Source organism: Lemur catta, chromosome 1 (assembly GCF_020740605.2).
Source record: "Lemur catta isolate mLemCat1 chromosome 1, mLemCat1.pri, whole genome shotgun sequence".
NCBI lineage: Eukaryota > Metazoa > Chordata > Mammalia > Primates > Lemuridae > Lemur > Lemur catta.
In genome coordinates, this window is record NC_059128.1 from 8607624 (window position 1) to 8635207 (window position 27584).

Below are 27584 nucleotides of genomic sequence, written 5' to 3' on the forward strand. Positions count from 1 at the left end.
TTCATGGAGCACGTCTCGGCCGCCCGGCTTGTCCAGTGCTGGCTGCATCAATGGGGATGGCCATCAATCCAATCTTAGCACTGAGGAGATGGTGGCTTGCCAAAGTCCCCATGGCAAGTGTGGGGGACAGCTCAGACATGGGCCTGCAACCCCAGTCTCACCTGCTGCACCGTCCGTGCAGAATCGACTCCTACCAGCCCTGTGACCCATGCTAGGCGGAGACACACAAGAACCTGCAAAGTCATCTGCACAAATGACGACCTAGCAGGCAGGAAGGGAGAAGGCCACGAGAATGCCACAGAAGAGGGCTGGTCCTCAGAATAAAGGACAATATCTTAGAGTGTGGGGTCTAGGGCACCTGGCTTCTTGGGAGAGGGTTTCCGAATCTGGCTTTGAAGGGGAGACAGGGGTATCCCAAGGACAAAGCTCGGGCCACCACCGCGGGGAGCTGTACGTGTCTCAGCCTGGCTGGTGTGGGGGCCTGGAAGGCGCATTTGCGGCCAGGCTTAGAGACCCAGGTTTGGTCGTGGGAAAAAAGTCAGCCCAAGGACGTGGCACCTTATCTTACGGATGGGGGCACTGAAGACCCTGAGCAAGAGGAAGCTCCCTCTGGCAAGGATGAGGAAAGGCAAACAGAGCAGGAAGCTACTGGAGACAGACCCGGGGGGAGAGGCACCTGCACTGGTGCAGGTAGGAAAGCAGGCTTGGCCAAGGGCTGCCACAGTGGCGTGGGAATTTGGGGATGGACGTTTCCATGTCAAGAAATACCCGACCTGGCTAGGGTGCCTCCAGTGGAAACTACCCCCAGGTTAAAGAATATTCCATGAACTGTGCTGCAGTGTGACAGGTGAGCAAGCACAGCACGGTGTCTGAAAGCAAAGATGCCCAGCCACAGACCCTCAAATCCCCCTGCCACTTGCGCCTTGTGTGACTTGGGCAAGTGACGTAACCCTGGGGCCTCAGTTTCCTCATCTGTAGAATGACAATGATGATAGAGTACTTATCACATTAGCATATATATAACACACATAAAGTGCTGGGAGCAGTGCCCGGTCCTTCATGAGTGCCCAATATAAATGTCCAGTTGCACAATGATTACTATCTGTTGTATTTGCAAAGCTGCTTGCCCACATTAGCCCATCCGATGTTCAAAATAAACTCCTGGGGCAGGAATTAGTGAGCCCCTCCTCAGATATGCAAACGGACTTGGAGTCATGGCTTTCCTGGGACACCCAGGCGGGACCTGGAAGAGCCAGGACCAGAAGTCAGAGTCCCCTGGGAAACCTGTGGCCACCCCTGTGGCAGATGAAGAGCCTGCCAGTTGCTCTCAGCCCTGCAGCTGTGGCGCAGAGGCACCTGGGAGGGCTGGTCCTCCCGACTCCCTGTTTGGCTCCATCCTGTCTGAGCGTGAGCCCGGGGCTGCTGCTTGCTGCTCCAGAGCACAGACTCAGGGAAGCCTTTTCCAACCTCACGTGTTAATCTCTCCAACACACTGGAGTGTCTGGCTGGGTGGGAAAAACCAGTGTTAACTTCAATTAACATTGCAATGCACCCTGCTTTGCTTGAAACGTTCTCAGAGCAGGTGAGGGATTGGAGCCTTTTAAGAAGTCTCCAGCAAGAACCCTTTGGGAGGCCTGATAAGGGGCATCAATTTAAATAAGCCAATGTCCACAGGATTTTTAAAGAAGGAGGAGTTGGGAGTGGGAGTCAGGGAAGGGGGGAGGTAGAAATGGTGTCATTGAGGGACTTTCTGCCCGTGGAGTAAGAGAGCAGTAGGCCAGCAGGCAGGATCCACAAATGTGTTTGTGAGTAAGCTGCATGCAGAGGTGTTGAGTGATTGAGCGAGGAGGATGTGCCCCAAAAACTGCTGGCAGGGAGGGGAGCAGAGCAGAGAGCAGAGGCCCTGAGCTGAGGGAGTGAGCCCCGAGGAAGAGCACGTGGGAGCCAGGTGGCCAGTGAAATCCCAGTTCTGCCACTGAATGTCACTTCACCTCCCCAGGCCTCAGTTACTTCATCTGAAAAATGGGCTTAATTGTAGTTTCTACTTCAGAGCATGGAGATAAGGCTTAGCTACGTTGGTAAAGAACTCAGCAGGGAGCCTGGCAGAAGGCCGGCATTATTGTGGTCGGCACTGCTATGGTGACCAGAGGAAAGGTTAACACCTCCAACCTCCGTGGTGTGAACCCAGAGGCGGAAGCAGCTTTGGTGGCTTCATGCTGCTCTCCACCAAGGGATCCCGGGAGTGGAGGCAGCTTGCGAAGTGAAACACAGCAGCCCCCATGCTCCTCCTCAGAATGGCCATAAGCACCACTTAATTTTCCCGACCAAAATTAACAAAAACGAACTCCACCTCCGAGGGCCAATAGACATCATTCCTCAACAGGAGGCCGAACAAACTCCCCCTTTGCAGAAGACATTGCACCTCCTGCAGCGTTTGGCAGAAGGAGTCTGCCAATGGGCCGGTCCACCCTGCGTGCTGCGGGGTGCAATGAGCTCCGTCAGCCTAAGCCGCACCAGTGGGCATCCCAGGGACGAATCCCAGGCATCGGAACACAGCACTGGGCAGCTCCAGCCACCGGAACCTCTTAGTCCACTTGACCTACTATAACAAAATATCACAGTCTGGGTAACTGATAATCAACACAAATTTATTTCTCGCATTTCCAGGGGCTGGGAAGTCCAAGATCAAGGTGCCAGCAGGTCTGGGGTCTGGTGAGGGCGGCCTCTGCTCTCTACTTCTGTGCCGTGAGGCTGCATCCTCCCGAGGGGGCGATTGCTGTGTCCCCACAAGGTGGAAGGGACAGAAGGGGCGATCCACCCCCTCAAGCCCTTTTATAAGGCACTAACCCATTCATGAGAGTGGAGCCCTCACTGCCTAATCACCACCTGCAGGCCCCCTCTTCATACTGTTGCATTGGGGATCAAGTTCCAACATCAGCTTTGCAGGAAGCACAAACATTCAAAGCACAGGAGAACCCTGTGCCCAGGTGCCTCCTGGGCCCTACCAAGTGTCTGGCGTTTGAACAACCTTCATACTGGCTGAGCCCTGATTAGACGGGGCATTGTTTGAGGCCACCAGCCCTGGTGACTGACAACCTTGGAGCAGAGAGGGACCCTGGGCACCGACCAAAGTCCATGCCAGGCACGGTGACCAGTGTTTTTGCCATCCATCACAGGAGAGGTGATTAGCTGGTGCCATTGACAGGTGAGGTGCAGAGAAATCATGTGACTTCCCAAGTCACACACGACCAGGGGGAGGCTAAAGAGAATGTGGACTGGGATTTTCCGGCTGCGATTCCAGGATTTTTCCCATCTCTCCATGCAGTAAGAGCTCCTATGGTCCTACCCACTCAACCCGCATTTTGCAGACCAAGAAACAGAAAATAATGCAACATTGTAACAGGCGCTATTTACCGGCCAGGCTCTGCACACGCATGGCCTAATTCTCATAGCTCCACAAGGCAGGAAAGGTCACTATTCCCACTTTACAGATGAGGAAACTGAGCTTCAGGAAGACACATGATGTGCTTGAGTCACCCAGCTGGTTTCGAGCTCAGGATTCAAACCTAGGTCTGTCTGACTCTGCATCTCAAACCCCTAATCACCGTGCTGTGCTGAACCCCTGAGCAAAGCTCAGAGAGAGGACACTGGTCACCACTCACCTCTCCCTGAGGGTCACACAATGTGTAAACATCACTGTCAAAAGCAAAGAAGCCCAGCTCCCCATCCGGCCTCCCCAGTAAGGGCCGTTGGGTGAGTCTGCATTCCCCAAGCAGGGAGCCACCAGCAGGCTGGGCGATCTGCCAGAGGCTGGCAAATCGTTTTGCTTTTCCTACGGAGTTCCCTCCAGGGAGCAGCTAGACGGGCCCCATTCGCACCTTCCCTGAGGCTCAGACTACCCAAATGGCATCAGAATGGCTTCCCTGAGCTCCTGTCATATGCAGGAACATTCCAAACCTTCCATGTTTGTTATTTCCTTTAATTCCTCCTTAAATCCCAGGAGGTGGGTTCTGTGTCACAGATGAGGAAACTGAGGCTCAGAAACTGGTCCTGGAGCCCAGGTGTGACTCAGGCTCTGAGCTCTCTGCTGCCGGCCTTCCAATACTAGCCACCCAGTGGGCTTCGGGCCTCAAGGGTGACTCTGCCCCATTTGACAGGGAAGGGGCTGGAGCCCCAAACAGGGTAGGGAATTAAGTGGTCGGGGGATGGGCTCCAAATTACAGTGACCTCTGTCCACCTGCCTTCTCTCCATGGTCTATTCCGTACCAGGCATGGGGAGGAGGCTTCATAAACGCTACCTGAAGGAATCCCTTACAGCACTTCTGAAAGAGAGGAATTATACCTCCTCTGCAGGCTGTGAAAACCGAGGACCAGAGAGGTTAAGGAGTTTTCCCAAGGACAAACAGCTCAGGAGTGGCTGGGCAGAGCTGCAAGCCCAGGTTTGTGCAGCTGCATTGTGAGACGTGAGCATAAACACACTGCTGGAAGACAGTGGGTCTCTCCTGTCCTGCATGCCTTCTGGGGGAAGGCACGGATGTATAGCTTTTGTCCTGGACTATCTATTCTTTCAAAGACGTCTGTACAGTAAACAGCCCTGATGAATGAAATAGTGTCCCTGCTGGGGCAGAGGGCACATGGGTTTCCAGAGTAGGACAATAAAGATGACATCTCTCCCTCTGAGGCAAAGGCTGTACAGTGTATCTGCAGCCTCCTTTAAAAGCCTGGGGTTTCCTAAGCAGAGCTTCCTCAGCGGTCACGCAAACACACTGAGTGCCCGGAACCCACCCAGGCCGCCGTGCGTCGCCCCCATGGGACTTGCGGAGCAGAGGCACCGATGTGAACACGACACTCAAGCTGCTCGCTGTGGCGTGAGGAATAAAGTCCTCTGACTCTAATCCAGGAGTCTCGCGTGTTCTGTCAGCATCTTTGAAATTGCAGCAGGCTAACTTGAAAGCCGAGTAAAATTCCAGACCCTTCATAATTCTTGACATATCTGTGCCAAGGTTCAAAAATATCAGCTGCACACACTCTGGGGGAGAGACGTGGCTGAGCCGCAGCACTCAGGAAGGAGAGCCCTCCCATCAGAAGGAGTCTAAGCAAGGCTCAGCATTATGCAAGGCGAGATTCGTCTCTCACTGGCCACATCAATGAGTGTATCAGGACTAGATCCAAGGAGGTGATGGAGTTTCCTCGAGTATCATATCCTGTTCTGAGAAAACTGTTTCATAAGATTATTGACAGACCAGAAGATTGGTGAAGATTCCAGACAGAGTATGCACTTGGGAATATAATTGAGGGAAGGGGCTACATTTATTCCAAAAAAAAGGAAGATGCAGAGGGAGGATATTTATGATAATTACTGGCATTTGTGCAGTTCTGCAGAGTTTGTGCTTTTACATCCATCATCCCACATGATTCTCACCCACCCTATAGCTAGTTATTACTGTTCCCACTTAACAGACAAAGAAACTGAGGCTCCAAGAAGGTAAGCACCTTGCTCCAAGGCAGGCGTGGCAGAGCCAGGCTTGGTGCTGGGGCCTCCTGCTTTCCCACCTCGGGTGCTGTCCACAGCCCTGGGCAGTCCCAGGACTTGCTACCATGTGCCAGCAGGGTCAGACCTGTTTCCTAGGACCGATGGACAGAGAAGAAGAAGAGAAAGAGAAGAAATCTTCTCTTTAGAGAAGAATCTCTTCTTCTCTAAAGAGAAGATTTTTGGCTGAAGAAAGGAAGATTGTACTGAATAATTCCAATGTTTTGACCATTCCAAGGTGCCACATTATCACATTTAAGCCTCCAAATGCTAAGGCTCGTCAGAACTTGTCATAACTACCATCACTGCACAGCTTGCCGCGGCTTGGAGTGGTTAACTGACTTCCCTGGCAGTGGCAGCACAGCGGCAAGGCCACATGCGAGCCCAGGGCGACCCGACTCCAATGGAAGTCGCTGTTTTGTGAGGTGGTGAGTCCCCCAGAGCTGAAGATACGACAGTGGGTGACTCACCCTTCATAAGGAGTGCCGGGGAGGAATCTGGCACATGACAGCCCATGGTTCTACATGGGTGGTTCGCCAGGTCCTACAGCAATGAGAACAAGCCAGTCAGAACTCACACCCGGCTGCCCAAGGCGGGGCTCATTATGCCACTGCAAGGGCATTTATTTAGCACCCTCCTTGGGCCAGGCCCTGGGGCTCTAAAGAGAGCCCAGCTTGCTCCATTAGCCTCTGAGGGTCCCCTGGACAGAGGGAAGGCAGACGCACTTGTACAGACAGAGGGGGGACACAGGCTTGAGTGCTATGGTGGGGGCCGTGTGCAACCTGCCTGGGATGCTCTCCCCACAAGGCCTCACGACTGGGATGACGTCCTTCCTTGTTTTGGGACTTCCTCCTCAGATGGGCTGCTGGGGACCGACAAGGTGAACTGGCTGGGCGTGCTCCCCTAACAGTGCTCCACAACACTGGGAGGCTTCTGCATGGCAGGTGGCCAGGAGGAGATGGAAGGAGCCAGGGGCCACCACGGAGGTGGGTCTCTGCTCCCCCCATGAGACCACCACCTGCTGTCGGGGCTCAGTCTGGGATTTCTAGGACTGCAGAAGAGGGGGTGCCTGCTGCTCCACGCTGCCCAGGTCCTGCTCACCCTCTGCCGCCTTCCCAGTGGATTTATCATAGTCAACACCTACCGGGCACCCCTCTGGATGGCTGCAGGGACACAGAGGAGAGTGGACAGCAGGGCTGTATGGTATCCCCCATCTTTGGCCCCCTCTCATGGGAGGTGATCAGGTGTCAGGACGAGGCACCCTCAGGGAGAGCAGGGACTTTAGTGCTTGTTCCCCAGGGTCTGCAGGGCCCAGAACAGCATGTGACCCACAGGCGGTGCCAGTTAACATTTGAGAATGAATGGGGTGGGGGAAGGGGCTGATTCAGGAAACATTTCAATCATCCCCATTTTTAAAGAGCAAGAAAAATATTAGCAAAACACAAAGTGATGTGCACAAAACCCTGGAACAGCATTTCTGTCTTCCCCGAGGGATCCTAAAAGCCTTCTGAATCCCAGATGGCCTCTGAGTAGAGTGACCCACCGTCCAGGTCTGCCTGGAGCTGTCTCAATTTTGGTGCTGAGAGTCCCCAGTCCGGGAGGCCCCTCAGGTCTCAGCAAACCAGGGTGGTTGGTCACCTTACCTTCGAGTCACCATTTTGACAGTGAAGTCCAGAGGTTTAGAGGGGTCGGCCCTGTCTTAAATACAAGCCTCAAGTCTATCTGCTGCAAGACCTTGGGCAAGTGTCTTAACCTCTCTGGGCTCCATGCTCCTTGTCAGTAAACTGGGAATGATCCCAGGTGCACACCGCGGGACTGTCGGAGGGTGAAACAAACGCTGTCTGCGAAGCCTGTAGTGCCAGGCCTGGCACGCGTACCCTGCAGGGGACGAAGGACGGGTGCTTGAGGGACAGGATATGGGATGAGGGTGGGGCCCTGGTGCTGTCAGGAAACAGTGGCCTTGGGGACAGCTATAATCCACATCCAAAGAGGAGGTCACGCAAGCTGTGGTTTTCTATCCAGTTTCTCTTGTGCTTTTACTGATTCCCTGCTCTCTCTAGATTCATTTGTTAAATATCTACCGGGTCTAGCCCCAGGCTGGGCAGCAGCAATTCTGACATAAACAAGATGAGAACGAGAAGCTTTGCCCTTAGGGAACATCAGACAGAGGGGATGCTCTGATGAGAGCTGGACAGAGCTGGGGGCAGAGACGAGCCCTCCGGTGTGGGGAGCAAGCTTCCCTTCCTCCCACACCCCTGCGGCTCTCTCAGCCTCCTGTGGGCTCCCTCCCACCTCCGGCACCAGCCTGTCTGAGCCACAATCCACTCTGCCCACACAGGCTCCAGAGAGGGTGGGCTGGAGAGGGCTGTGACAGAACCACACCGTCTGGGGCTCCAATCTCCCTCACCCCAACACTCTGAGATCCATCAGCTGTGACTCAGCTGGTACCTGGCTCTGGGCTCAGATCTAGCCTTGACCCCAGCTTAGCCTCTTACTACCTGGATGACTTTGGGCAAGACCCTAGGGATCTCTGAACCTCGGTATCCTCTTCTCTAAAAGCGGCATGCATATAGTACCACCCTCACAGGAGGGTGTGCAGCACACAGCCTGGGGCTCAGCAGGTGCTCAAATTCATCCACACCCTCTGTCCCCTTCTTCCACCTGAGGCTGGGGCTCCTGCCCCACTAGTCTCATGCCTAATAACGATGCTCTGTGTGTAATGCCTGCTCTTATGACATTGGGGAGGATGACAAAGATGACGAAGGCTGGCAGTAGCTTCTTTTTGGCTTCCCAACACTCCCCAACACAGCCTGCCTGGGTGGCCCTCCTGATGGATTCGATTATTTAAATGCACACTGGGGCCCAGGTGGGGCTTTCATGGGAGGGAAGAGGATTGGCAGGAAGTCAGAGAGGAGGCAGGAGACCCAGGCGGCGCTGCTATGTCTGTGGAGGGAGGCGGGGGCGCAGGGCAACCAGGAGAGCACCTTAGTCAAGCCCTCTCAGGTCTCCCTCAAAGCCACTGGAAGCCACTGCATTTCTGATCAGCTTCCAGAACTTCATGCACAGGAGATGGACGAGGGGTCCTCACGGGGCCTGGTGGAGAAGAGCAGGGCTCCAGCTGCTGGCTGAACCGGGGCTGCCACCTGGGTGGCCTCGGGCCGGAACAGCCCGCTCCCACCCCAGCCCTCGCTTTCATCCTTGTGGGGAACAAGGATTCCTCGGGTCCAGGTGCCTGGGACGGAGGCCTAAAGAAACCCAGATCTGCTCACCAAGCTGCCTGACTTCTGGCTGCCGGCACACAGACTGGCTCCCTCAATGTCTCGGGGAACGTCCTGTCACAGGACACATGAAGGAGCCCCGGGTGGCAATGGCAGGCCAGAAAAGGATTTGGCCAGTCGTGCGTGGTGTGACTTTCCAGCCTGGTGTTCCCAGGCTCACGTGCAAGGTACGCACGTGTGTTACGCACATTTCACGGCATTGGGAAGAGGGAGGGAAGGGCTGCACCAAGGCTTCAGAGCTGGGAGGTGGGGACAGTGGTCCAGATTTAGACTCAAGTGTCGCATTCCTTTTTCCACAACAGAAGGAAAGGAGAAAAGGTGGCAATACAGTTGTTAAAAACACAAGCTTAAAAAAATTCCACTTCTAGCCAAGATGCAGTAATAGGGGCTAGATATACCCTCTCAACCGAAACGACTGAAAACTTAGACATAATATATGAAAATGGTTTTCAAGACACTGGACATCAGACAGTGAAGGACAACGGCCCTTGAGAGGTGGAAACTAAGCCAAGTGAGCCATACAACTGCTCCAGTTTACTGCTCCTGGAAGGTGTCCAGGCCAGGAAGCAGGGAACTCAGGCAGAGCTCAGTGGACCCCCTGACTTGGAGAAATGGAACTGAGAGTTTGGGGAGCTCAGGGCAGTCAGACGCTGCAGGTCAGAGCACGGAGAGAAGACAGCTGCACAGAGAAAGAGCCCTGAGGTCTGCAGAGGACCACTCACACATTTAACAGAGAACTGCTGAGTGCATGCATGTGCTGAAACTACCCGAGACAGGGAAAGAATCCCCCAGAAGGATTACAGGGAACAGTGCCTGGCACCCATGCATGGCCAGAAATTGGGCCTGTTTCCCCTAGCCATTTTGAAAATCTCATAATTCATGGGGCATTGAGTTGAATATTCACAACAGCCTTGCTGCAGTAGTGGGGAATAATTAGATTAAATATGGTTTGGTCCTGCTTAACAAATATTAAAAGCAATATTCCCCACCCCCCCAAATTTAAATGATTCCCAAATAACTACATCCTGGAACAAAGCTCAAGAATGTTTATAGGAATACAAAAATATCTATTACCCAGCAAGCTAAAATTCATAATGTTTGGCATCCAGTGAAGAATTATTATGCACGTAAAGCAGCAAGAAAGTATAAACCATATGGGTAGAAAAGGCAATCAATCAAGACCAACCCAGAACAGACCTGGATTTAGAATGAGTAGATGAAGACATTAAAACAGTTGTTATAACTATACTCCATATGTTCAAAAAGCTAGAGGAAACACTGAACATATTAAAGAAAGAATGGAAGAGAAATATTTTTTTAAAAGACCCAAATTAGCTTCTAGAGATGAAAACTCAATGTCTAAGGTTAAAAATACATTAGATGGGATTATCAGCAGATTAGATATTGCAGAAAAAAACCTGGTGAACTTGATGACATGACAATACTAACTATCTAAATGACACACAAACAGAAAAGACAAAAAAAAAATGAACAGAGCATCAGTGAACTGTGATACAACTTCAAGCATCCTAATATATGTGTAAATGGAGTTCAGAAGGAGAGGACAGAGAATGGGGAGCAGAAAAAAAGTGTAAAGAAATAATAGCAGAAAAGCTTCCGAACTTTTTCATGAGTATAAACTCATGAATGCAAAATACTGTCCAAACTCCAAGCACAAGAAGCTTGAAGAAACGACACTAAGGTTCATCATAATCAAATTGCTCAAATTTAGTGATGAAGAGAAAATCTTAAAAGCAGCCAGAGGGCAAAAAGACACATCATGTTCAGAGAACAAAATAAGGATGGCAGTAGATTTCTCACTGGAAGCCAGAAGATATCTTTAAACAAACTGGCAGCTTAGAATTCTATGCCCAGTAAAAAATACAGTTCAAAAATGAAAGCAAAAGAAAAAAAGCCTTTTTTTCCCCAAACATACAAAAGATGAAAGAATACATCACTGGCACTTCTGCATTACTAGAAATGTTGAAGTCTTTCGGGTGGAAGGAAAATGATACTATATAGAAATACGTATCTACACAATGGAAGGAAGAGCACTGGAAGTAAAATAACTGCATGAGAAAATACAAGGTATTTTTTCCTTACTATTTAAATCATTTACAAGAAAACTGACTTCAAACAAAAATAATAACAATGTAATGTGAGTTCTATAACAGATGTATAGTTAAAATATGTAACAACAATAGCACAAAAACCGAGAAGGGAGAAATAGAAGTATACTGTTGTAAAGTTCTTACCATATGTGCAGTGGTATGATATCACTAGCAGACAGGCTGTGATAAGTTAAAGATCTATTCTGTCAATACTAAAGCAGCCACTCAAACAATAAAATGGTTGTGTTTAATAAGCCAACATAGGAGATAACATGGAAAAATAAAAATTTCTCAACTAACCCAAAAAGTGGCAGAAAAGGAGGAAAAAGAGAACAAAGAACAGGTAGGAAAAATAGAAAACACATATAAAAGATAGCAGATTTAAACTCAACTACATCAATAATCACATTAAATGTAAATGGTTCAAACACTCCAATTAAAAAGCAGATTGTCAGATTGGATTTTAAAATAGGCTCTTGGAAACTTATGTCCCCATAAAAAACCTGCAAAACAGATGTTTATAACAGCTTTATTCATAACTGTCAAAACTTGGAAGCAACCATGATGTCCTTCAGTAAGTGAATGGCTTAATAAACTGCGGTACATCTAGACAATGGAATATTATTCAGCACTAAAAAGAAATGGGCCATCAAACCCTGAAAAAACTTGGAGGAAACTTCAGTGCATATTACTAAGTGAAAGAGGCCAATCTGAAAAGGCTACATATTATATGATGCTAATTTTATGACACTCTGGAAGAGACAAAACTATGGAGACAGTAAGAAGATCAGTGACTGCCAGGGACTAAAGGGAGGAAAAGATAAACAGATGGTGCACTGGATTTTTAGGGGAGTGGCAATACTCTACGTGATACCACAATGGTGGATACCTGTCATTAGACATTTGTCTAAGCCCACATAATGTACGACACCCAGAGTGAACCCTAATGTAAACTATGGGCTTTGGGTGACAATGACGTGTCCATGTAGGTTCATCAGTTACAGCAAATGTGCCACTCTGGTGGGGATGCTGACAGTGGGAGAGCTGTGTATGTGTGGGGACAGAGGGTCTATGGGGAATCTTTGTATCTTCCTCTCGATGTTTCTGTGAACCTAAAAATTCTCTAAAAGAAAAACAAAAGCCTGTAAAGAATAGCCTCAAGTGGCACAGAGACCTGTGCAAGGGACTCTGCCAGTCTAAGCCTGTTTCCTCACCTCTAAAATGGATCTGAAAGTGCCTATTCCATGGGGCCATTGCAAGGATTGGGTGAGATTCTGTGTATTGTTAAATACAGGGCTTGCCTGGTACCCAAATGCATTTGTTAAATGGCAGCTGTGATGGGAAGGCACAGGGACATCCTGTAGGGCCAGGAGGGGGAGGGAGTGAACAGAGATGGGTCTCCACCACTTCAGCATAGAAGGAGCGGGGGTTCAGGCCCCAGAGGAGGATGGAGTGCACAGCAGGGCCTCCATAAGCACTCGAGCATTTCATTGGAGACTTTCAATCCACCTCCAGATGCCCCACTTCCCTTAGCTCTGTGAGATTCCATTGTTTCAAGTCCGGCATCTTAAAACGCTATCTAGAAATGCGGTCTACAAAAATCACCAGGATTTTTTCTTCTTCCTTAACTGCTCATTACACCCCTGCAAAAATGTAGCTTTACACCCTCTCCTGAAGCAAATTTAATTAGAATGATAAAATACTTAAATATCTGCAATGGGAATTGGAAGCACAACGACACAGGCCGTTTGGTTAAAAACATTTGAAATAATAGACAATTTGTATTTTAATGATGATTCTTGCTTTAAGAAACAGGAGCACCCACTGCCCGAGGAAAACATTCTCTAAGCAGTAGATTGCCAGACTCCCGGAACTCTGTTTTTCTGGGTAGTGGAGTGTTCTCTGGGGACTGAAAACTGCTAGTTTCTTATAGATCTGTCACAATGATCCCACAGGCCCTCAAGGGCGGCTAAGACTGTTTCAAGAGATAAGAGAATCGCTTCTTCAGTACTACCAGATGTCTTTTGTGATATTTTCCCCTCTGTGAAAAATTATTAAAAATGCAAACTAGAGACCCAACGTGGTGGCTCACGCCTGTAAGCCTAGCACTCTGGGAGGTGGAGGTGGGAGGATCATTTGAGCTCAGGAGTTCGAGACCAGTCTGAGCAAATGCAAGACACCGTCTCTACAAAAAGTAGAAAATTAGCCAGGCGTGGTGGCACAGGCCTGTAGTCCCAGCTACTCGGGAGGCTGAGGCAGGAGAATTGCATGAGCACAGGAGTTTGAAGTTGCAGTGAGCTACAAAGATGCCACTGCACTGTAGCTGGGATGACAGAGCTAGACTGTCTCAAAAAAAAAAGTACAAATTAACTGTGAGTCTCTCAGGTCTGGAAGTCGGGAGATGGGAAGGGCTGGCAGGGGATTTATTGGTGACTCAGCTATGAGCACACTCACACATAGCACCTTCCAGAAGGACAGGGCCAGTGTTAACATGCCGTTCCAGGTGTGACTGTGTCCTCCTACCTAGCAGGCCAAGGTTCTGAGAGGTGGGCTGAGGGGGAGAAGAGGGGGTATTCCCAGCTCTTCAAACACAGAAATACTTCTCAGATCTCCCTGATATGATGTTGAACCAAATGAAACTATCATTTTGTAGGTCAAATATCAGCAATTTCATATGGTTCAGCCTAATGAAGTCATGGCCTACCTCCCTCTCTCCTGGGCATGGCAGTATACAAGGTTTTACCAACCTCTACCACACCTGTCCAGTCTAGAGATAACACACCGGCAGCCCCAGCACGAATCCAGCCCACACAACTGTTCTGATTGGTCCGGGTAGTAGCCAGTCTCCAAACACGGCCACTGTCCAGTCCGGCCCTCCCTCCTGGACGTGCACACTGCCCCCTACACCAAGCTGGAATCCGACGCCCCTCCCTTTAAGTCTGGGCTGGCCTTAGGAGTTTCTTGACCGAGAGAATGTAATGTTAGCGACATTCTGGGACATCCAGGGCTAGGTCCTAAGAAGCCTGCAGCTTGCACCTGGCACTATTGGCTCTGGGGGAAGCTAGTGCCATACGAGAAGTGCAATCACCCTGAGACCTCCATACTGGGAGGAAGCCCAAGACGCCTGAAGAAACCCTTGCAGGATGAAATCCCAAGTGGAGAGTGTGAGGAAGACTCATGCTGGAAGCCTAAACTCCAGCCCTGGCTGTTCCATCTGATGCAACCGGAGCAAAAACAAACCGTCTAGCCGAGTCCTTCCTGAATTCTGGTCCCACAAAATCATGAGCAAAATCAATCATTGCTGTAAGCCACTAAGTAACTGAAATAATAAGCAGTAAGTAACTGCAACAGTCCACATCACGGTTGGATGGTTTGTTAAAATTTCTAATTAGTTGCCAACATTAAAAAATCCAGACTGCATGTGAAAACCAGAATCTCAGCTTTCTTTAAAATCCAGAAGCACCTGCAGCCATAGGCCTGCGTGTCTGCAGGGCACATATAAGGGGCTGGAGTTCGGGGGGGCCCCCTCTAGGCCAGGCCCAGCTCTCCAGGGCACCCTAGCCCCCACCACACCCTGCTCTACTCCTTGAGTTCACCTGGCTGGCCTCAGGCTCCCTGGTCCCCTGGCCTCATCCCCCACTCCCTCACCACCTGCCTCCTTTGCTCCAGCCAAATGGCTACTTGCAACTCTCACCGCCAACAGGAGACACTGCTTCAAGCCCCCTTGCCTTTGTGCACGCAGTTCCTCTGCCTGGAATGTCCTTAGTCTTAGGTCTGCAGAACAGCTATGCACCCTTCAAACTCAGCTCAAGTCAAACCTCCAGAAGCCTTCCCTGACCTCTGGGCTCCCGGGGCCCTGTGTGTACCCCCATCCTCTCATGTGTCACCTGCAGGGCCTGTGGCACACCCCCTTCCTGAGCACTCCACGTAGGGAGGGCCTGGCACACCGGAAATGTTTGCTGAATGACTAAGTGAACAGTTCCACGATGAAGGTGGTTTTGTCCCCATGCCACAGGTGATGAAATGAAGGTTTCCGAAAGTGCTCTGATCACTGCCTCTCCAAGACCAGCAGCTGCTAACACAAGGGCCAAGATCCTTATCTTAATATGGGTCTTCAGAACCCGTTATGGGTTGAATTGTGTCCCCTCAAAAGATATGATGAAATTCTAATCCTTGGTACTTTTAAATGTGTCCTTATTTGGAAATAAAGTCTCTGAATATGTGATCAAGTTAAGATGAGGTCATTAGGGGAGGGGAGTCAGACTATGACTCTTGATGGAGGGGGAGGGCAGTCTGTGAGCGCAGGAGGGAGGGAAGGAATGGAAGGTGGCTGTCTTTGGACACAGCCTCCCCCAACAGTGACACAAGGGTTTTGGGCTCAGTTTTAAGTCTGTGATACTGCCCCTTTCCCCAGCCTCCTGGGGGCCTGGGTGGCCCTGCCCTCCTGGCCACTTCTGGCCATAGAGAAACAATGGCCCCTTTCATTGTTCACACCCTCGAGGGTCTCCAGGGGCCCCGGGGCTGTGTGGAGGGGGGTTGGAGTGCTTCCCGGGTGGGGCAAAGGGCCACTGGGAGCCTCCAGGCTCTGGGGCGAGGTGGGGTCCACCAGCTGCATGTTCACACCATCAGTGTCCACGCCCTGTCCCACGCCTCGCACACAGCCTCGTGTGCAGTGCCAGGGAGGGCACCTCTGCACAGGAGGACTTGCCAATAACTGGTGTCTGCTATATTCATCCACGAAGGGTGTCTTTTTAATGCTTAGCATCTGAGACGAAACCTTTCTAGAATGGTTTATACGCTCTCTGGGTCTTAAGCCCAAAACAGGAATCACATTTAATGATATAGGGAGGGAGAAGCAGCTTGGGCTTTGGAATCACGTGGATCTGGTTTCATTCACCCAACAATGCACTCCCGACCTCGCTCATCCCTCCAGCTTCTATCCCCTACAGGAGCCTGGCCTTCCCAAGGCACTGTGTCAACTAGTAATATATGTGCCATTCCCCTGCTCAATAACCTGCAATGGCTCCCACTGCCTACTGATTACATGGGAACTTCTCACCCCAACAGTCAGCACCTTTTCTAACCTGGCCCTGGCCTCTCTCTCCCTCTCAGCCCTCCTGTGCCCCCAACCGTCCAGCTCTCTGAAGGGCTCTGGGCTGCCCTAACTCCATGCCACTCCACCTAGAATATTCTAATTCCCAGGCCCACCAGGGGGAATCTGCTGTAGTTCCAATCCATCTAGAGCCCTCATTCTCAAAGTCCTGACGATGACAGGTGTCAGTGGGGAGGGCATCTGACACCTCGAATCCACTGTCTTTTCCCATTAATGTCTTTTTATGAACATACATCTTGTCTCGTCCTCATCCAATCATCCAACAAGTACTTGTTGAGAACCTACTATGTGCCAGGTCCCTTGCCCGGCCAGCACTTGAGCCCTTCCCCTCACTGGCCTTGGCCTGGGCCATCATTTCTCCAATTCTCTAAAGCACCCAGAAAGAAAATCTACATCCCATTCAACTTTGTCCCCCCGCGTCCTTGTCCCAGTGCCTGCCACAGAGCTTGGCACAGGCAGGCACTCAGCACTTGCTGAACAAGTGCGTGGGTCCACTAACACTTCTCTGGGAACTGCCCTCTGCCGAGAGAAAGACTGTGGTGGGGGGGCAGTGACTATCACACACACCTGGTGGTCCTTGTGCACACCCAGAGCAGGTGCTTAGCACTCACTCTGGCCAAGCACTGCTAAGTGCTGCAGAGAAAGGAATGACAGTTCCCACCCTTATGGGGATGAGCAGGGACAGACCCAACACCAGAAAGCAATGCACTAGAGTACAACTCGGCAGGGGCTAGGAGAGAGAGGCACAACAGCAGGACTACCTCCTGGGGGGTGGGGGAAGAGATGAACCATTTCAAAACATGTCTGTCCCATCCCTTGTACTGTGTCTTTCTCTGGATGAAACAATAAGGTGGAAAAATACTCGGGCCCAGATTGGAAACCCAGTTCTCCTTACTAATGGTGTGTCCTTGGGCAAATTATTTAATCTAGTTTAAGTTTAGTATCCAAAACCGGGCCTACGTCACAGACTTGTAAGAATTTCCTGTAACAAAGTGCCAAGTGCCCAGGGTCTAGCACACAGTAGGTGCTCAGCAAACCTGAGCACCTGTTCCCATTGTGTGCTACTTCATGTTTCTGTTCCCTGCAGTTAGCACAGTACTGAGAATGTAACCAACGCCAAACATCTGTCAAGGGGAATATATTGACCAGGTGGAATTTGGATTGTAAACAAAAAAGAAAAATAAGAACCCAGTCTCTGTGCAGGTTCTGCTGAAAGCGCTACAAAGCCCTGTTTATTTTGTTGAGTTACCATAGCAACTCCTGATGCTCCAGCCAGCCCCAGGGTTAGCAATGATCAATTTATCTTGTAGCCATGGAAACTCCAGTATTTCAGCAGGATCCAGAGGGGGGAGGCAGAGACAGACATTGTGTGCACTCTTTTCCCCTCTAGAAATAAATTCTGGAAAGCCTCCTCAGTTATCACGCGGCCACTGAAAATGGTGTCTGCACGGCAATATTTATAAGCACGGGTTTAAAAACAGGAGATGGAAAATCAGGCAAAAAAGGGCCTGCAACACTCAGAGAGCGATTAGCATTATTGACAACTTGTTGGGAGGCCGCCAAAGAGCTGGGATCTGGGTTCCCTGGAGCCAACTTGGGGCTTCTGCATCCTTTTATGCCTTTGTTTGGGGACTCAATGTCCACACACAGTCTGGATTTTGCTGTTACTTTTTAAACAGGCTTCCACCACTGGTGAAGTTTGGGGAAGAGGAAAGTGTCCCCTCAAACTTCATTCCTTGTAAAAGAAAACAGCAGCCAGTGGGGTCCCTGCCATACCCCCAGGAGACAGAAGGGAGCCTGGGTGGCCTCCCTACCTCTCCGCTTCCAACATAACCGACCCACATAACCGGGGAAGGTGCAAGGTCTGAATTTGGTACCCTGGGACTTATTCTCCCAAACCAAATGCAGCCCTTTCCTAGAGCCAGGCTGTGGTTAACACTGGGTCTTCCCAACGGCCACCAAAGCACGAGAAATTGGGTGTTCATCTTCGTTCTGGCTCAAGAGAGTTAAGGCACAGAAACACAATGACCACCCAAGCCCAGAACTCAAAGGGATTCTTGCGGAACAAAAACCAAGCAGTGAGAGGTCATTTGTTTTTGCTGCCATGGGGAGCCTGTTTTGCGTGGAGGGACGGGTTATAGTCGCGATGGGAACTGCTGGCTGTTTAGCCTCAGCACAAAGCGAACAGGGATAAAACCACCGCTGCACTTCGATGCTTGGCCTGTCACACATCACGGGTCTCACAGCTTTCCTCAGGCGGCAGGGGCTACGGTCCCCACCCACAGGGTAGAAAAGTGGTCGGGGGGCATCCGAGGTTACCAGCAAGTGACAATTACCGGCGCCTCGGGGAACCAGCGTAGAAGAGCCAGGACGTGCACCCACCCGTGTCCGCGCGGGTCTGGGCTGCCCGGCCTTGGAGGGCTCCAGGACACAGGAAGGGGGATGTCCGGTGGGGGATGGGCCGGGAGGGGGCGACTCGGGCGCCCAGGCTCCTCGCAGCCTCCCTGCACCCCAGGTGGGAAGAGCCCGAGCTGCGGGCGCGTAGGGTGCACCGCCGGCCCCACCTGGGGACAGCTGAGCTCGCCGCCCCCGACGCGCGCACCAGGTGGGGGTGCCCGGCTTGGGACAAAGGACCAGGACAGGATCCCGGGCGTGTGTCACTGGCCAGCCAGAGCCCTCCCAGTGCGCCCAGTCCGGCGGGGAGGGAAAGACGGTGGCCCCGAATCTCCCCAAACTTGGCGGCCCAGAGCGCGTGGCGAAAGCGCCCGTTACCTGCGCAGCCATAAAGGAGAGATCCATGGTGTCGCTGCTGCCGCCCGCGCTCGAGTCCTCGCTGCTGCTGCTGCTGCTGGTCCAGCCACCTGCACAGCTGGCCGGGAGCGGGCCGAGCAGTGAGCAGGCGCGCCCAGGCCCCAGTGGCGGTGGCGGCGGCGGCGACCTCACCAGCCCTGGCGTGGCGGTGCGTCCCGAGCCTGCACGGTGCCCTGGGGCGGCTCTGGGCTCGGGGCTCCAGACACAGACTGGGCGGAGGGGCCCGAGCGGTGGGCGGGGCGGGGCGGGGCTCGGGGGAACTGGGAGCCCCTCCACGTGACCACTCCTAGCCCCACCCCCGGGGCGGGGCCAGCCAGAATCCCTGAGCGCTCGCAATCATCTCCCTGGGTGGGCTGCAAGGGAAAACTGAGGCCCGGGTCTCCCAGCTGGTTGGTGGAAGAACCAGCCTAGAACCCAGGTGCAGCTCTGTTAGCGCCCGACGCATGCAGCTTAGCTGAGTGCGCCTGGGGCTGTGGGCAGCGCTTTCCTGAGGCTGGCCTGCCTTGCCCTGACGGCTGAGGACCAGGATCAGGGTGAGCGGCTTTCCATGCCAACTCTACTCCCAGAGTCAGGGGTGCTCCTGGCTCTGGAACTGGGCAGAACGGGGTTTAAATCCCAGCTCTACTTTGTTGTGCAAGTTAGTGTCTCTTTGAGCCTAGATTTCTTATAATGTAAAATAAGGGTAACAAAACCTAAGAATTAAATGAGATAACATGTATGGCACGTGGGTGTACTCAATAAATGTGAGCACTAACATGGCTAATGATATAATGGAGACCAACCTGTGAATGTTGTCTTCTAGGATTGCACAGTGCACAACTTGCACAACTGGTACTGTGTGGCTCTGTTATGACTTTCTCTTACCTCAAACAAGTATCCAAAACCATGCAGATGCCATAGCTAAAATGAGAACAGCAGAGATGCCCTAAGGGGCCTATTGCAGCCCAGGACTCCCAGACTTTGTCACAGGCAAGGAAGCTCTGGCACAGAGATATGGACAGGTTTATTCAAGGTCACCCAGCAGCTGGGGGCTCAGGAGGGGCTGTGGGAATGGGACCAGGACCTCACTGACCCACAGAGGGCTTTCAAGATGTCTTATCTTCCCTGGATTTTTTTCTTCTCCCTTTCTTTCTCTCTCCTTTTCTCTGCCCCTTTCTTTCTTTCTCTCTTTTGCTCTTTTTTCTTCCTTGCTTCTCTCTTCCTGCCTTTCTCCTTTCTCACCTTGCTTGTGCCCTCCTTTTCTTCATGGGTCTCAAAACCTTCCAGTCCCCTGGCCCTCCCTCCCCTCCCCGGCCTTAGCCAATCCTGTGCCTCCACACCCATCATCCTGCCGCCCCCCAGCCTAGCCCATGTGCCTGCCCAGACAGACCACGGCAAAAGCTGCCTCCCTCGGTCCCATCCTTCCTGTGTCCAGTGGCCCATCAGCCTGCTCAGGACCTTTCATGGCTCCTTGTTTGCTGTGAAAATATTATGTACGTTTATCTTGAAGTCTCATCTGTGCAAAAGGACGTGTATGTTGTGTATGTACAGTTTAAAGAATAAGAAAGCCCCTTGCAGTTTAAGAACGAGAACAATGAGCAACAGTCTTCAAGTCCTTGTGTGTCTCTCTCCAAAGGCATCTCTTCCCCGCTTCCTTTCCAGGGTCACCTCCATCCTAAGTTGTCATGTTAATTGTTCTCTTGCTTTTCTTTAGAGTTTTGCCTTTACAGGTTACCTGTTTCAAATCTTTATAAAATAAAATTGCTGTTAGGTGACTTCCCCTCCCCCTTTTTATTCGGCATTGTTTGTGTAGCTGATGTCTGTTGTTTTTCACTGCTATACAATGTCCCGTGTGCATGTCTGTATCACAGTGTATCTATGCACTAGGCCTTTGGTGGATATTTTGGTCATCTCCAGGTTTTCTGCTGCAGCAAACACTGATGCTATGAACGTTCTCAAACGTGTCTCCCAATGCACAGGTACAAGGGGCTCTCAGGGAATATGCTAGGGATGGACCTGTAGGGCCGTGTGGTCAGCTCATCTGCATTTTCGCTAAGTGATGCTCATTGCTTTCCAATTTCCTGTTTCCAAGGAGGTTTTATCCATTTTACTGTCCTACCTAGAGTATGCAGATGTTCTTATTGCTCTGAATTTTCACCAACACTTTGTATTGTTAGATTTTAAAATTTTTGCAAATATGATAAAATGTGTTTCATTTGAATTTAATTCTTATTTCTATAATTACTAATGACATTAAGCATCTTTTTATACATCTGTTGATCAGTCCCATTTCCTTTGATGAGAAATGCCTGTCACAAGGTCTTTGTGCTCTTTTTAAAAATGCGGTTGTTGATGTTTTTCTTATTGACTTTTTCTAAAAGTATCTATATATTATAGATACTAATTGTGCTGGTTATAGGTGTTTAAATATCTTCTTTCATTTTTACGTTTTATTTCATTCTGTTGTATATTTTGATGAACAGAAGTTCTTAATTTTATTTCGACCAAAATGTATTAATATTTTCCTTTGCAGTTAGTCCTTGTTTAAGAAATCATTTCCCAGCTTGAGTCCATAAAGATACTCTTCTATAGTTTTTTAGTGATAATTAAAACATTGTTTCTTTTCATATTTCAGCCCTTTGATAACTGATTTTTCTTAGTATGGGGTAAAGAAACAATTTTACTTCCTCTATATTAATATTCAATTATCTCAGCCCTTATTGGCAGACCAGCTCCTTCTTGTTGATCTGCAAGACCAAATTTGTCAGGTGTCCATCTAGGTATGGGTCTGTTTCTAGGTTGTTCTGTTCCATTGATTGTTCCTCTATCCCAGCACTAATGCTATTCTGATTTAGACACTATAGCTTCATACTAGTTGATATATAGTAGGGCAAGTTTCCTCTCTGTTCTTTTTTAGGAGTTTCCTTGCTACTTACCCTTGCCTCTTTGCTCTCCTGGATACATTTCAGAATTACCTCGTCAGCTCCCTGAAATAACCTGAACTTGATCGCAATTATATTAACTCTTTTTGTGGAAAATTGATGTCTTAAAGATAAAAAATATATCTCTTCAAGAACAAGGTATATTTCTTTACATACTTAACTGTTGTTTAATATTTTAATGTTAGGATCTTGCAAATCTTTTGCTGAAATATTTCATTATGATTTTCAATTAAAACTTTTATTTTGAGATGATTGTAGATTCACGTGGAGTTGTAAGAAATAATACAGAGATCTCATGTGTCTCATGTACCCTCTACATAGTTGACCCCAATGGTAACATCTTGCAAAATTACACAATATCTGCACCAGGATGTTGGCATTGACATGGCAAAGATACAGGACATTTAAATTCATCACCTCACTCCGCCGTGGGTCCTGAGCATTCCTGCACATTCTTACAGGGGACAGCAAGAACGCAAGGCTCTGGTGGTTCTTTTCCTGAGGCTGTTTTTCAGGATCGTGTTTTTAGCCAGTAACCTAGAGGGAGCCAGGTCATATCTCCTCTCGGACACAGGTCAGACTTGCTCACTGCTTTACTTTCAGCGCCATGAATCCTCGAGGCTCCATGTTGCCCACTGCGTGTGTGACACTGTTATGGGCCCAGCGTCACCTCCCTGGGGACATAGGGGCGCAGGGAGAACTGTCAGGAGTGACAGTGAGATGTCAGGAGTGATAGTCCTTGATGTGCACGAGGCCCTGCGCTGGCTGACCGTGCTCACAGCGGTCAGGCCGGAGGTCTGACAATCCCCACCTGAGGCCAGGAGCAGTGAGGTGACTTAACCCGGCCACACAGAGCTGGTGAGGACTAGCAGCAAGAGGAAAGTGCCCTGGAGCCGGGACTCAGGTGGCGGCCACCTGCATGGTGTCGGTGCTGGCATCGTGGCGTGGGGATGGAGTGAGGGGAGTGACTCTGGGTTCCGGGAACAGTCTCCAGGCTGTTGTTTTGCCAAGTACTAGATACATAATTCATGTGTGCAGAGAACTTGAGACCCAGCGAGAAGGAACATTCTGTTCCTTAAAGGCTCTTGGCCTGAAGGCCACAGCAGGGGGGCATGACCTTGTCACCTCGCCTCATCTGGGACCCAGATGGAGAAGGTGGGGTGCACAGAGACCTCCGGTGAATGCCTGCCCTTCCCGGGAAGCCTTGAAAGGGTTTAAGATTTCATGAGCTTTTTGCTGAGAGACTTGATAAATTATTCAAGGCGTATCACGGGACTGGACATGGCCCAGGACCCACCCCTTTTTAACAGGCTGGAAAATTGGGGGCCTGCAGGGGCAGCAAAATGAACAGAAAACCCTGCTGTCCATTGAGGCCTGGCCCCAGTGCTCTGTCCTCTGTCCACTCAGTAAAACACCTTTCTTTCTGATCATTCACTACAGGATCTCCCCCAGGGACAGATGTGACCCCTGGACTGCTAGTAACTGGATCACAGGGACCTCGTTAAAATGCAGATTCTTCCCAAACTAGATTCTCTGGAAGGGGGCTGTGCAATCTGGATTCTACACGTTGCCCAGGTGAGTTTAATGCCCTGGCATCTTTCTCCCAACCCAAATTAAACCTTCTCTTCTCTGGGGCTCCCTAGCACTCTGCTATGAAACTGCAATTCAATTCAATTCAATTGCTACTCAAATTTCCCGAGCTCCTAACACTATGCCACACACAGGCATCGTATCTCACATACGTCCGCTCTAAACCACAAAAAACAGGCTCAGAGAGGTTAACCTTGCTCAGGTCACTCAGCAAATATGGGCAGCGCCAGGGTGTGAATCCAGACCCGGATGGTTCCAAAGCCCATCTGCCTTTCATGCTACAGTTCCTACATTTTAGTCAGACCAGTGCAAAAACACAAATAATTATAAAGGGAGGGAGAATTATTTCATTCATCCATCCATTCGTCCTTTAATTCATCTATTCAGTACATGTTTTCTGAGCACCTACTATGTGCTGTATGGGCACTGTGTGCCTGGAAGGGGTGGCCAGAGCTGCGAAGAGTTTCCACGGCTATGACAAGGACCTGAAGTGTGGCCAAAAGCTGCTTGTGTTGGGAGGCTGAAGATTCAGGTTTGCATCTTGGCTCTGCCCCTGGTAGCTGATGACACCAAGCAAGCTACTTAGCCTTTCTGAGCCAGAGCTTTTTCATCCTTAAAAGTGGAGTGTTGAAGAGATGATGGCAAGAGTGCCTAGTGCTGCGCTTGGCACTGAGTAGGCACGCTGTGGGTGGGAGGAGAGAAGGAAGGTTAGTTAGAGTGTGTGGGGGGAAGGGAGGGTGTCGTTGTGTACAGGGATTGCTCATGTGCTTATGTTTGCTCTAGTTTTAACAAATGCTCTGCTAGAAGAACTGCATCAGAGGATTACAGAGTGAGGTGGGATGGTTTCTAGTTTGCCCACCAAACACACCAGCATCTAGCAGACGCCGGGCTTAAATGGAGGGCTCTGGGAATGTTTCCTGAATGAGCAAACTCATGAGCTAATAAGCATTTATGGTTGAGTAAATGAGTGGACGAAAGTAAGTAGAAGGATGTAGAAAGTAAACCGTCTTCCTCTGTCCCCCTCGATGGCCTCATCTGCTTTCCTTTGCCTGTGCACACCTGTCTGGGCTGGTATTTGTTATAAGCGACTGTCAGATGGACAGAAGCTCCCTTGTTGGTCCCATGGTTTCCTCACTGGTGCTGGGTTCCCGCAGCTTAAGAAAGAAAAGGGAACGTGGAGCAGGATGCCCAGAGAATTAGAAGCTCACATCTCCAAGAATCATTTCTTACTTTGAGGGCAGAGGGACTCTCACCGCAATCATTCGTTCACTCCAAAACAATTTCAAAGTTCCCACCAAGAACGAGGACCCGTGCCATGCTCCCTGAGGGGTGAATACACCCTCCTGGGCCACAGTTCCACAGGAGGGAAATGCACCAAGTTGAGAAATGGAACCGAGGCCTCCACCCACCACTAACACACAGTGCAGACAATGTGTGCACACAGTGTGTCCACTGGCCACATGGGCCCTTGCAATATGGCTCATCTGAATTGAGAGGTAAGTGCAAAATACACGCAGGACTTGGGAGACCTAGTATAAAAAAATGTAATGATTTTTAATATTGATTACATGTTGAATAACAATACTTTGGATATACTAGGCTAAATGAAATACTATAAAAATCAATTTAATCTGTTTCTTTTTACTTTTTTTAACGTGGCTACTAGAACATTTGAAATTGTGTACATGTCTTGCGCCCTGTTTCCATTGACAATACTGGCCTAGTCCACCCAGAGCGCACAGCTCGGCTGTGAGGTTGGGCTGGGGTGTAGGGAAGCTGGAGGGGTCCGGGCAGGCTCTGTGGCCCTCAGGGATGGCTGGTTGGGAGCAGGTGAGTGGGGGACAGACAAGATACTCCAGCAAGGGGCCAGGCACGGGCAATTCTAACCCAAATTAGGCCCCTGTTTCCCAAGTAGACAAAGCAGAGAGTCATTTCAAGCCCAGCCACCTCATTTTGCTCGTGGGGAAGAGAGCAGTCTCCTTCCCTGGCATCCCAGGCCCAGTCCCCGGGCCTCCACCGGGAGCGGGAATGTGGAACACCCACCCTAGAAATCCCACGTGCCCCTCAGAAATCCATCTGCGTGTCTGCCAGCATCTCTCACACGGAGAGGAGAGTGTCTCCCTTTCTCCAAACCCCCAGCTAAATCCTTCCGTGCCACCCACACTTGCTCTTCTTCCTTGGAAACTTCCAATCTCCAGGCTCTGTCCCCAGAAGATAATTGCTGGTTTTGCTTCCTTTGTTGGCTGCGCCTCTGAAGAGTCTGATGAGCTCATTTTAATGAAAGCGCTGATTGCACTGGGAGGAGACGATGGGAGAACATGCAGCCCTGCTGGGGGGTGGCAGCGTGGTGAGGCAGGAAGCTAATTGGAAGGTCCTTCTTTCTCCAGCTCTGCCTGCCCGGGGCAGCCACATCCCGTCATCCCACAGAACGATGACAATGACTGTAGGAATGCTTCCGTCTCCAGGCTGCTCCTGTCGTCCTGCATGTCACTTCCCCAAGGCCCTCCTCATTCACCTCTTGGGGACTCCCAGAGCAGCCCAAGCCAGGGCGAGGTGTCTGCACTCACAAAGGAAAAGCAACTTTCCTTAAGCCCCACTCTAATGAGTGGAAGGGCAGGACTTGAACTCAGCATCCGGCCTGGTGACCTGCCCATTGCCACCTGTCCCTCAACTCCCTGGAGTATGACAAGTCCCATGGGAACCTTGCAGGGTGAGAGCCTGGGCCAGATTCTGCCTCTGCCTCTAGACCTACCTGACTTGATCTCTGGGAGCCTCAGTTTCTTTCTACATTGCATAATACGGTGCTAGCACCTCTGACCTCACAGCACAGTGAGGATGTGATCAAGACATCAGTGCCTCTGCTCGAGCCCCTCGCTTGCCCCCGATGGGATGGTCCCTCACGATGTCCCGGACATGCCATCCTGACATTTTGACATCCAAGCTCCTCAGCACAGCAACCCCGCCCTGAGGGCTCTGCCCCTGCCACCTCTTCAGGGTCCTCTCTCCCATTGCCCTCTTTGATGTCCCTTTGAACTGATTTGACTAAATCCCTTTTGCCCCCTGGCCTGTGGCATGATGTCCCTTCCCCCTGGAGCCCACTCTTCCTCCTCCCCACCCCAGCTGCTGCCTCCTCACCTCCCCTAGAACCTGCCCAGGGCTGGGTGGGTGCCTGGTTTCTGTGCCTGCCCTGCGTGGAGGTCTCTTTGCTTACCATGCCATGTACATCTCCCCACACTGTGAAAGTCCCTGGAAGGTACACTCTGGTTTCCTCACCCTGGGGACCCCAATAGCTGTCTCACTGACCGGGGGCTGGAGGTGAGCAAAGGCTCTGGAACCAGGCCTGGCTTGGATGCTGCGATGTGTGCCTCACAAAGACATGCTGAAGTTCAAACCCCCAGTACCTGTGAACGTGACCCAACTTGGCAATAGGATCTTGCAGATGTAATAAAGTTAAAATAAGGTCATTAGTGTGGGCCCTAATCCAATATGACTGGTGTCCTTATAAGAAGAGGAAAAGCAGACACACAAGGAGAAGCCCGCGTGATCGTGACAGCAGAGGTGGGACTGATGCGGCTGCAAGCTGAGGAACGCCGAGGACTGCCGGCCACCACCAAGGGCAAGGAAGAGGCAGGAAGGATGCCACCCAGGGTGGCAGGGGAAGCATAGCTCTGCTGACACCTTCATCTGGGACTTCTAGCCTCCAGAAATGTGGGGAACGAATTTCTGCATTTTAAGCCATCCAGTTCACGATATTTGGTTACAGTAACCCTGGGAAGCCAATACTGAGACCTGGCTCTGCAACAGATACTACGTAATCGGTGATGATTTGCTTGTGTTCTGTGCTGCCGTTTCCTGTCAAATGAGGATGAAGATTGCGATACTTACCTTGTGGAGCTGGGAGGATTAAACGGGTTATTAATAATGGTGTGAAGCCCGGTAGACAATAAATGCTATGTAAGAATTAGCTTCTATTGTTATTTGTAATAATAGGTGCTCAAAAATTTATGTTGAAAAAATCAGCAGATGAAAGACACATAGTACATGTTCCAAAATCACTCATTCCCTGCTTCTTTGTGCTCTCCAAGCACAGCTGCCATTTAAGTCTGGACACTTACATTGGCCGTGTGTTGTTTGTGCCTGTCAAGCATTCATTCTCCCCAAGCCCGGCTCTTTGTCCATGGGGCTCTGCTGAGGCTGATCCCCTCCCCCCTACCACGGGAATTAGATTTG

General features: G+C 50.5%; 1 protein-coding gene and 1 long non-coding RNA gene across 2 annotated transcripts in view; one reads left to right on the forward strand and one right to left on the reverse strand.

Annotated features, from left to right (window-relative positions):
* C1H14orf132 (chromosome 1 C14orf132 homolog) overlaps positions 1-19183 on the reverse strand; it is a 43221-nt gene extending 24038 nt beyond the window's left edge. Inside the window, exons 1-2 of the mRNA XM_045539191.1 lie at positions 19140-19183; positions 18805-19039 (exon numbers count right to left, since the gene is read on the reverse strand). Coding sequence (XP_045395147.1) covers positions 18805-19039; positions 19140-19183 — 279 coding nt within the window. The remainder of the gene's footprint in view (positions 1-18804; positions 19040-19139) is intronic.
* A 26-nt stretch (positions 19184-19209) lies between these two features.
* LOC123644891 lies at positions 19210-27285 on the forward strand. Its single transcript, XR_006737297.1, has 3 exons — positions 19210-19376; positions 23205-23339; positions 25742-27285. It is a non-coding gene; the product is annotated as an uncharacterized LOC123644891 (long non-coding RNA).
* The last annotated feature ends 299 nt before the right edge of the window (positions 27286-27584 follow it).